At 31.3% G+C, this 11,226-nt stretch overlaps 1 protein-coding gene across 3 annotated transcripts in view; it reads right to left on the minus strand.

Annotated features, from left to right (window-relative positions):
• The window catches only part of LOC121238445 (beta-glucosidase 12-like), a 38,594-nt gene extending 33,853 nt beyond the window's left edge, over nucleotides 1–4,741 (minus strand). Inside the window, exons 1-12 of one of the 3 annotated variants that reach the window (XM_041135290.1) lie at nucleotides 4,492–4,741; nucleotides 4,304–4,376; nucleotides 3,455–3,513; nucleotides 3,083–3,158; nucleotides 2,854–2,931; nucleotides 2,652–2,739; nucleotides 2,302–2,557; nucleotides 2,027–2,142; nucleotides 1,649–1,901; nucleotides 1,376–1,478; nucleotides 1,165–1,273; nucleotides 705–1,036 (exon numbers count right to left, since the gene is read on the minus strand). In XM_041135290.1, the coding sequence (XP_040991224.1) occupies nucleotides 868–1,036; nucleotides 1,165–1,273; nucleotides 1,376–1,478; nucleotides 1,649–1,901; nucleotides 2,027–2,142; nucleotides 2,302–2,557; nucleotides 2,652–2,739; nucleotides 2,854–2,931; nucleotides 3,083–3,158; nucleotides 3,455–3,513; nucleotides 4,304–4,376; nucleotides 4,492–4,656 (1,545 nt within the window). In that variant the 5' untranslated portion in view covers nucleotides 4,657–4,741 and the 3' untranslated portion in view covers nucleotides 705–867. Of the gene's footprint in view, nucleotides 1–704; nucleotides 1,037–1,164; nucleotides 1,479–1,648; nucleotides 1,902–2,026; nucleotides 2,143–2,301; nucleotides 2,558–2,651; nucleotides 2,740–2,853; nucleotides 2,932–3,082; nucleotides 3,159–3,454; nucleotides 3,514–4,303; nucleotides 4,377–4,491 lie in introns of those variants that run through there. The other 2 variants (XM_041135289.1, XM_041135292.1) reach the window with 2 other exon arrangements.
• Nucleotides 4,742–11,226: the final 6,485 nt, after the last annotated feature.

Here is an 11,226-nt window from a genome sequence, read left to right on the forward strand (position 1 = left end):
ACTGTATCTAGCATTACTCTTTACATAAATATGACACAATTGCTGGTATAGAGCTTGCCCCCTCTCGACACAATTGTTGGTTCTGCCATTGCATTGAACTATAAAAAATGTATGAAAGAATGTCTCAGAATTAAGTTATATTTAAGAGGCTTCCAATCAGATTCATTAGACTAATTAATTCAAACCTACTAGAAAGCTCCATTATTATATCTTACAATTCCTTAAATCTAATGAATAATAAAAAAAAAATTCAAATTTGTCACTCGAGGACTTACTATGTATCTATGGTAGCCATTAGAATAAAGAAAAACAAGAATATTTTGAGATCTAAACTCAACATATCACAAGTGAAATGCTAAGGCATTAATAAAATTTGAACCCATTCAATAAGCAGAGTAGTTAGGATTTTAATTAGAAACTTTAGGTGATGCATGGTCGGGATCTGAAGTCGATGTAAAAGCCCAAAGCATTTCGATCATTGATAAAGTAAGATGAAATGAGATGGTTTTAACTGAAAGTTAAAAGTTGAATAAAATATTGTTAAAATATTATTTTTTAATATCATTATTGTTTTGAGATTTGAAAAAGTTGAATTATTTATTTTATTTTGTGTGAAAATTTTGGGTTAGTTTGTAAAATTTCAACACGCTAAAAATGTGAAAATTTGAACAACCCACGCATAATTAAAGACACAGATCACCTGCATCCGTAGAGCAATTTATTATTCTGCAAGCGTTTCAGCCGATACAGAAAGAACATTAGATAATTCAAAAAGTACAATATTCATAGAGAAGAGCTATATGCTCAATTTATTGATCTGAGACCACCCAGTTTGATAGGCAGTTCGTAGTGCGAAAATCTTCATTTCTATTTGTTGAGGAAATTCTTGAACCATTGTGCTGAAAGTTTAGGATATCTTTTCAATCCGTTCTCATAGTCGATAAAGTGGATGCCAAATCGAATCGTATAACCAGAAAACCATTCATAGTCGTCCAAGAATGTCCAAGCAAAGTATCCCTTAACTTTCACGCCCTCCCTATTCCAAGGAAAAAAAAAATGAATTAAAGGTCATAGATGATACATAGAGAGAGAGAGAGAGAGAGAGAGAGAGAGAGAGAGAGAGAGAGAGAGAGAGAGACAGAGTTGTATGAATTAAGCACTTACCCAATAGCCTTATGAACCTGCTCAAGGTGCTTATAATGATAATCAATTCTGTGGGTGTCCATAAGAGCTTCCTCAAGAGGAATTGAGGCATTATTGAGCTCATCGGTTCCTAATAAAAGATTACAGTTTAGCTTAATTAGATAAAATGGGACATACAAGAATTCACCATCGACTTTATGCAACAATAATTGAAAAAGGTTGAGAAAATTACCATTCTCAGTGATGTAAATTTCTGGATCACCGTACTTGGTTTTTGTGTAGACAAGAAGACCGTAAATTCCTTCAGGATAGACATAGAGCCAACTTGAACCAGCCTGAGATTTATAGAAAATAACTGATCACTACATAAAAATTTGCCCAAGACTGTTTTCGTTTGCCATCATGTACTGTTGGTACAGATGACAACGTTTGTAAGATCCAATATCATCCATTCGGAATCTTATACAATGAAAAATTTATATTAATTTACTTATAATTCATATACCTGTGGACCAATGAGGACCCCGTCGCGCGAACCTGTTTTATTAACACGAGGATCTGTCAAGTAGCTATTGTTCAGAGAGTTATTTTCAGTTGCATCAGCAACATAATTGGTAGTATAGTAGTTTAATCCGATAAAGTCGTATGATCCGATCAACAGCTTCGATTCATTTACGCTGAATCTGGGTAATCGCTTTTCACCAACAAGCGTACGCATGCTGAGGGGATAGCGACCCTTTGTTAGGGGTTCCATGTACCTGCAACGAAATATAAAACCATCCACAAATTGAGATCAGGATATGAATTGCGATGTAATCGTCCTATAATTTAAAAACTAAAACAGGTGTGAACATGGAAAAAAACTAATTAAAGAAATACATACCATCCGAACCTAAAATCAACGTCACGTAACGCGGCAGCACGGTCTTTCTCCGATTGAGAATATGGCACCACCCAATCGCAATCAAGTGTTATCCCTATAACACCTTTTTGCTCTGCCTGAACATAGTGAACGTGATTTGGTTAATCAAGCCATGTCTATTGATCTAGTTTAAGTCAACACAACGTCCGTACGACAAAGGCATACATATATATATTATATATGATATTTTGTTGGTGTAAACTTCAACTTTGGTAAATATAAAATAGTATTGGAACCTGATATTTGGTCTTATACAAGTTTGCGGCAGCTGAATGAGCAAGAAGCAGATTGTGGGTGACGGTATATGGCTCCGTCGCTGAATCCCCACCGGTGCAATTCAAATTTTGCCAGCTCGAACATCTAAAAGGTGCTAAAACCCCTGCTGCATATCCACCATTGGAGAACATATGAGGCTCGTTGACGGTGGTCCAATGCTTTACCCTATCACCAAACTCCTTGAAGCAAAGCTCTGCGAAGTCCTTGAAGTCTTCCCTAAAAATTACGTACCCATGCATGGATATATTAGAATTAGCCATTTCTATATATGGAATGTTGGTGATACGGTCGTGACTTAGTCATCACTTACACAATGCTTTGATTTAAGAAACCGCCATACTCATCATCTAAGGCCATTGGGATGTGCCAGTGGAAGAGTGTCACATAGGGCGTAAGACCTGCATTTCAATAATTCTAAGTACCATTAATACATGATCAGTGAATTACTTATAGGTGGACATGACCACCTCCTTATTAGTATATGATGATAGATTAATGTAGACGCCCGTGACCTTTGGCTACGAGTTCATCGATGACCTGGTTGTAGTGGTCGATTCCTTTCTGGTTCACACCATCACTAATCTTTCCGGCTGAAAATTGAACACAAACGAATAGTACTTATGACTTATGATTATATATCATATCGAAAGCTTTTAAAAAATAGACAATGAATATATATAGGCATCGGAAATTAATTGCTAGAGATATATCATTGATGCAGAAAAGCATGTAATTAATTACTTGGTATCAGTCTGGACCATGCGATTGAGAATCTGTATGCATCTGCATTCATATCCTTCAGAAGCACAAAGTCCTCCTAAAATTTCCAAAAAGACAATTAATCTTTTATAATTATTTTTTGAGCATAAAAAAGTTAGAAAAAAAGCATTTTCCTTTTTTTTTTTTTTTTTTTAACAATTTCTCAGATAACATTCTTTAAAATAATAATTATTTATTTTTAGTTTTAGGACTTGATCACAAAGCTAGCTCATCATAATAGAATGGAAGCGGAACGAAAATGCTACCTGATCATTTAATTTTTTTATTATGTGGTATATACCTTTTACTCTTATTTATCCACAAAACGGGTTATAAAGAAAAGGATACGCGTACCTTGAAGCGATGATATTGATCATTAGCTACATCTCCATTACTGCCATCCAGTATTTTCTCTACAGTTTCAAACAAATCCAATTAATAATATTATTTAAGACTAAAGCAGAAGCCTAACCACAAAGTTTGTTCGAAAATATTTTTAATGATTAATGGGTCATATATTATATATTTGGATGCTAAGGTGATTTCAGTTGACATGATCTAAGTTGATTTGTGCATATTAGTATTTTATGGGTCTCATTAAAACGTGTTTGAATATAAATAGATTGAGATATGTGTTTGAATGTATGCAGTAGGTAAAGATAAGTTTAATTTTTTTATAGGAATTTGAAAAAATAGTGAGTCCTATAAATGGGTTGATGTAAGTTTGTGTTCTGATTATAGCCTTAGTATTTCACTTCGGAGATTAATCAGAGGTTTGGATAGTGAGTTGAGATGAAAGAAATTGAGATGGAATTTAAAAAAAGAATCAAATATAGTTAAAATATTTTTTTAATATTATTATTGTTTTGAGATTTGAAAAAGTTGAATTGTTTATTATATTTTGTATGAAAATCTAGAAAAGTTATAATAATTAGATTAGATGAGATGAGATGAATTAAAATGTTTTTTGTATTCAAAACTCCCCAAAATGTCAAATTGTTTTTTTTCTTCTGGAAATAGCAGTACGTTCTTAGTTTTTCGTCTTCATGTCATCTGAAATAATAATTTTCTCATTTTTGAGACCAGAGATATAGATAAACTTAGTTATCTTATATTCTCTAAAACAATCAACGCTTCGTGCGTAATATATATATATATATATATATATATAGAGAGAGAGAGAGAGAGAGAGAGATCAGAGACCTGGGTATTTGTGGCTGTAATAATCCCACATACTTTCTCCTTTGCCATCTTCCAACGGCGTTGCACCTTCATACTGGAATTCAAACATTTATTGGGGCATGCACGTATATGCATAACTTATTTTGTGAACGGATTAAAACTCAAAATATGTAAGATATAAACATGTACGTAGAAAACCTGGGGCTTACCTGATAGTCAGATGATCCTGCACCAAAAGTGAAACCTTCGGGAAAACTGGTCCTGTTGAGTGTAGAAATGCCGTAACTGGAAGTGATAGCATCAGCATTGATGGTGTTGGCGAAAGAGGAAACAAGAACAAGAAGGCCTATGAGTATGTACCCTTTCATCGCCATAATGGGTTTTGGTGTGATTGTGAGTGTCACTAACTCGGCTTTTTATAGAGGAGAAGAGGCAAGCCAATTGGGTTTTTTCCTAGTTTGTTTTCACAATTCATCTTAACTCATCTCATCTAATCTAAGCATTATCATTTTCTCAAATTTTCATACAAAATTAAATGAAAAATTCAATTTTTTCAAATTTCAAAACAGAAGTAATATTAAAAATATATATTCTAACAATATTTTATTTAATTTTGAACTTTAATCTTAATTCATCTCATTTCATTTGCAAAAACAAAGAGACTAAATCATGTATTATCTATTTGTATACAGTACCGAACACGTTGGCCGGATATATAATAAGTAAGATCATCACTAATATAGGAATGACTTTTACTCCGTACTTTACATGTACATCATTAATATTAATATAGCATTGAACTCATGTGAGCCCATCAGCTAATTTTGTCTCGGTTTTTTTATTGTTTTTCTTTTTTGACATGAGGCCAATAACTATCTCTAGATGGAAGTGATCAGTGGAATCATCACGAACTTTTAAGTTGTGCAATCAAGGTCCGAAATTTAATCCTAAATCATGTGATCTTATCGGGTCAAGTACCTATTTTGATCCAAACTAGTTTATATCAAACCTATACATGTTTATTTGGTATCGTGATTGTGTCAAGTTTATAGATTGTGTCATATATTGTCATCCATAATTTTATAAATGTATGCCCTTTATAATAGATGATTGGACAAGGATATATTTTAATGTTTCGAAAATTAACTATATATGTTTATATATGTATATATATTCAAATTGACAGTTCCAATTTAATATACAAGATATATATATATATATATATATATATATATACACACACCTAGACCAAGGTTTTATAAAGGGAAAACACGTCCATATACATTTGCCTTTTGTTTCTTTGGACGTGTGTAGATCATTAGATAATGCCAATTAATTAAGAAAAATTATTTTCATTAGATACTATTCACCACCCCACACCACACACTGATCTATAAAAAATATCCCCACATCCTATATAAAAAAAAAAATTATACGTCATGTGTGGAGTGTGTGGTGTGAACAGTTTTTGATTTATTGCAAAACTCATTAACTAATGTGCATCAATCCTCATTGGGTAACTATTGACTAGATATTAGTCCCAACGTGTTTTATTTTATATGAAAATTTAGAAAATTTGTAACGGTGAGATAAAACACTTTCTGAATCCAAACAGAACCTTATCGAACGTAGCATTAGGTCACGTATGGTGATCTGGAAAACTCATCGTGAAATTTTGTTTTAAACGGAAGAGAAAATGATATTTTGAATTATATATACACTGTAGCATCAGATTTGACGTACGGCATTGGAACATTTCTAAAATTCGAAGTCCATGATCAATGGAAAAAGTTACTCTCACCGAAACTTGTGTCCAGTTAGATGCCGATATATATTATATTTACTTAACGAGTAAGAAAATATTTTTTAATAATATTGTAAAAATATTTAAAAGAATACAAAAATAATGACAAAAAAAAAAAAAATGCTAGCACTTCTGAGCTTCTCTAAGAAAAAGGCAAATTATGCATGCATGTAATATTCGAAGCCAGCGGCCATTCGATGATGATAGATCAATATATATAAATAAAGAAAAAGGTAAATTAGTAGTGCTGGACATGATTGTGTGAGCGCAGGACCTGTTTTATTTAGAAGTTTTAAAAAAATATAATAATTAAGTAATATAAAATAAAATAAAAAAATCAGATCTAAATCTTATTTTGCTGCTTGAAAATTGAAGCCGTAAAAATTGACATAGTTAAACCTATTGGTCTTGCTACTATATATAATAAAAAAGTATACCTATCATCCTCAAAACATATATCATAGTAATTTTCAATTTTTTTTACTAAATATATGGTATATAGATGATGAGAAATTAATTTGAAAGAATAAAATAATAAAAATAAAAATAAATATAATAAGTGATGCGGATGATTAGTAATACTCATATATAATAAAACATTTTTATTATTTTATGTATCCAAAAATATGCTTTAAACTTGTAAAACAATAATAATGTAACTAGCTACAACTATGTACTACTAATTAATATATAATATATATCACATGCTTTGTTGAAGTTTTTAATTTTGATCACGTAAATTATCTTCTATTTTTTTTAAAAAAAATATTAATTATTGCATGAAAAAAATCAAAGTCATTTGGCCCGCCAAATATATGTCAGTTCAAAAGACAGGTCCTGTAACGGGTAATGATATACATCTCTTTTTATTAATACTGTTTTATTATAGCTATATATATATATATATATTCTTGCTATTTGAATCAAGATTAAAAATTTTAGAACATTAACTTTTTGTATAATTTTTTAAAAAATAAATCTAATCAACCAACATAATCATGTAATTTAATTCAAAATGAATTTAATTTTATAAAAATTGGCTAAAAAATAAAAGAAGATCAAGTTTTATAAAATTAAATTTATTTTTAATTAAATTACATGATTATATTAGTTGATTAGATTTTTTTTAAATTATAGAAAAAGTTACTTAGACTGATGAAATTGACCGACAAAATTGATCGATTGTAATTTTTTAATTTTTATTTTTTTAACTTAATGGTTAAAGAAGTATTATTAGTGAATTGATATTTTTTTATTTGTTTAAAAGTTTTTAAAATATATAACAATAAAAAAGTGCATTTGCACTTGTCAGTCAGCTTCTCGATTAGAAATGTCGGTCGCAGTAGCATTATTCTATATATATATATATTTTGCTACACATCAGTTACTATTTACCCTCACATCCCACATTTTATAGTTTTTTTTTCATAGAATATAGGGTGGGGTAGTGAATAGTAGCTAATGAGTAGATTAATTATATATATATTTAATGTATATATATGTACAAGCTTTCTTATTAAAATTGTACAAAAAATTAAAATAAACTCTCAGCCTTAATATGTATTTTTAAATAAAAAAATATAATGTATAATTTTGAAATATCCTCCTTTGATTAATTATGATCTTTCGATTTTCTACAATTTGTTGTAATTTATTACTCTCTTTTTATACGTACATGAGTTTTTTCTATTTTTATTTGAGTTCCTTGCAGTTAGATTAATTTTCTTGTTCTTATATTAACGCTGAAAATATCTTGTTAAATGGTAAAAACCCTTCTCCTCAAGGATTTATGATCTTTTATTACTATATTATACTGACTAGGTATATATATATATATATATATATATATATATTAATAAATATACTGATAGAAATTAGAAAGCTGCTAGATATATGTTTTGTTAAACTCTCACTGAATTTCTGTATATTGATAAATATATTTTGAAAATTGTTCACAATAAATTATGAAAAGTATATAAATAAATTAAAGAACTAAATTAAGGGCCGGGAATTTAATTTAGAAAAATTATTCTTCATCACTATTCATCACCCCACATCCCACTCTATAAAAAAATATCCCCACCCTATGAAAAATGTGAGTTAAATATATTTGGGTGCAGAATGTGAAAAATATCCTCACATTACTCTATATTAAACATTATTAAATATACCTTTATAGCACAGCTCGAGCGAAATTCGTGCTCATTCGACAGGAGTAGTAAGTACGAAATTATTTTGGGAATAATTGAGGCTCCCTGATCAACAGACCTATGCGGTTTTTGTTGTATTTGTTCTAACTTGGAAATATATATTATCAGGTCCAGAGAGCTTTCTTTATTTTACGTTGGAAATAATTTTAGCAACAGAATAATTATTCCAAGATAATTTTGTTGTTCGGTATTGTTATTTTATATAGGGTTAGCAATTGTAATTGTTCATATTGTGTCAAGTTATGGATATTAAATTATATGGGTCAACCAAAACCTTATCTATTTTTTAAATGGGTTAAACCCTAAAACCCAAATCCATCCCATTTAATTAATGGGTGACATGATACGATACAACCGGTCCGCTTAAACTATTTAGTAATTAACTTTTATTAAGTTAACCTGGACATGATCCATTAAACCCGTTTCAACTCGTTTAACCCACTTCAACCTATTTAATCTATTTCATATAAATCCATGGGTTGAGCTGATGACTTGTACATTTATTTTTTTTAATTCAATTAATATAATTTCATATATAATACAATGATAACTATATAAATAATTGACAATTACAATTGAATAGATGATAAAATATTTTATTATCAAAATCTAATCTAGTAATATATAAGAAAACTAATATTTAAAAAAAATAAAATTAAATATCAACAAAAAGATTTTAATAGATCAAGGTATAACGGAGTCAAATATTAATATTAATATCACATATTTCCAATAACAATAAAATACATATAAGGCTAAAGATTTATAAATTTTTAAAATAGAACTTATTCGTGGTATATTGGTTGATCGTGTGTTTCCGGGTTGACCTGAAATTTATCCATTTATTAGTCATGTCTTATCCGGTTAACCTATTTTGACCCAAACCAATTTATATCAAATCTAAACTTGTTTATCTTTTGTATTATAATCGTGTCGAATTCATGGTTTGTGTTATATAGTGACACCTCTAATTTTATAAATGTATGACGCCTCATTATAAGAGATGATTGGACAAGGATATATTTTAATGTGTGGAAAAATTTGTTTATTATACATACATACATATATATATATATATGTGTGTCTATTTATAGATTCAAATTGATAGTTCTAATTTAATATACAAGAGATAATTAGGCTTTCGAAGGCTCTCGAATCAGGGTCGACACTGATGTGGTCAGTGGAGGGACTCTCAATTTGGAATTATCGTAAGTGGTGCATGTTGTGTTTGTTTTTTTGGCTGCCTAAATGCAGGAAAGTGGTTCTAATTATTTTTAGCCACTCGAGACACCTGTGTTTTCGCTGTCGTTATAGACTGTAGCGTATCATGTGGGGATTCTGAATCATGTAATGCATGGACCGTCTATGTATAATTTCCTAGCTTCAGCATATATATATATATATATATATATATATATATATATATATGTTCAAATAAATGGTCCAGCTAGATAGCGCCTAATCGATTCCCTTGGAAATTTTAGACTTTTCAAGTATAATTAATGTGTATATCATGTATGGCTGATCATCAGCATGCTTGCAGTTAATAAAAAGTCATATAAACTTATCCTCTAAACAAATTCTTTAGGAAAAAGGAAAAAAGAAAACGTGTTTTGGCCTGAGCTGGCTTTCCTTCTCTTCCGATCGAAAGCTGATATAATGATATTCATCGCTACTCGATCGAAAGATGTAATTATATTAATATAAATACCTATATATATATATTATATGTGTATATATCATGTAAACCTAAACCTAGATTTTATAAAGGGAAAATACGTCCAGATATATTTGTCTTTTCTTTCTTTCTAGGCACGTGTAGATCATTAGATAATACCAATAAACTACTGTGAATCGGTCCCGGCTGGCCTGGCAATTGTTGACTGGACGTAATTAGTCGATCAACGTGTTCCACATGGTGTGCGCAGTAGTCCAGTACCACAACGATTAATTCAAAAATAAATGAAATATTATATATAGAAGCCACTGTTTATTGAAGCCAATTTTGCACACATTAGGTGTCAAAATATACACCATATGTTTGAGAGAGAAAATGAGTGAGAGAGCAGAGATGAGAGAGAGAACGAGAGAGAGAGAGTGACAGCAGAGATGAGAGAGAGAGAGAGAGTGGAGATGAGAGAGAGAACGAGCGAGAGATGAGAGAGAGAGCGAGACGAGAGAGAGAGAGAGAGCGAGAGCAGAGATGAGAGAGAGCGAGACAAGAGATGAGAGCGAGAGCGAGACGAGAGAGAGAGAGAGAGAGCGAGAGCAGAGATGAGAGCGAGAGCGAGACGAGAGAGAGAGAGCGAGAGTAGAGATGAGAGAGAGAGAGCAGAGATGAGAGAGAGCGAGACGAGAGATGAGAGAGAGAGCAGAGATGAGAGAGAGCGAGACGAGAGAGAGAGAGAGAGCAGAGATGAGAGAGAGCGAGACGAGAGATGAGAGAGAGAGCGAGACGAGAGAGAGAGAGAGAGCAGAGATGAGAGAGAGAGCGAGACGAGAGAAAGAGAGAGACCGAGAGCAGGGATGAGAGAGTGGAGATGAGAGAGAGAGTAAGACGAGAGACAGAGAGAGTGGAGATGAGAGAGAGAGTGAAGATGATGAGAGAGAGTTGATGAGAGAGAGACGGGAGAGAGACGCTGGTGAGAGAGATGAGAGAGAGAAGCCAAAGGAAGAAAAAAAAAATAATTGGATGAGAGGCATCCACGTAGTGTATGCATTGTGTGCACCACTACAATAGATGTCGTATAGCACTTCTCAAAATAAATTATTTTCCCATATTGCAAAATGAATGTAACAAATAGGCCACGTATATGGTGATCTCGGAATGTCATCATGAAATCTTGTTTTAAATGGAAGAGAAAATGATATTTTGTTTATATCTCAATTTAGTATATATATATTTTATATAAAGTGTCTTTTAGTACGCG

Source organism: Juglans microcarpa x Juglans regia, chromosome 7D (genome assembly GCF_004785595.1).
Source record: "Juglans microcarpa x Juglans regia isolate MS1-56 chromosome 7D, Jm3101_v1.0, whole genome shotgun sequence".
Taxonomy (NCBI): Eukaryota; Viridiplantae; Streptophyta; class Magnoliopsida; order Fagales; family Juglandaceae; genus Juglans; species Juglans microcarpa x Juglans regia.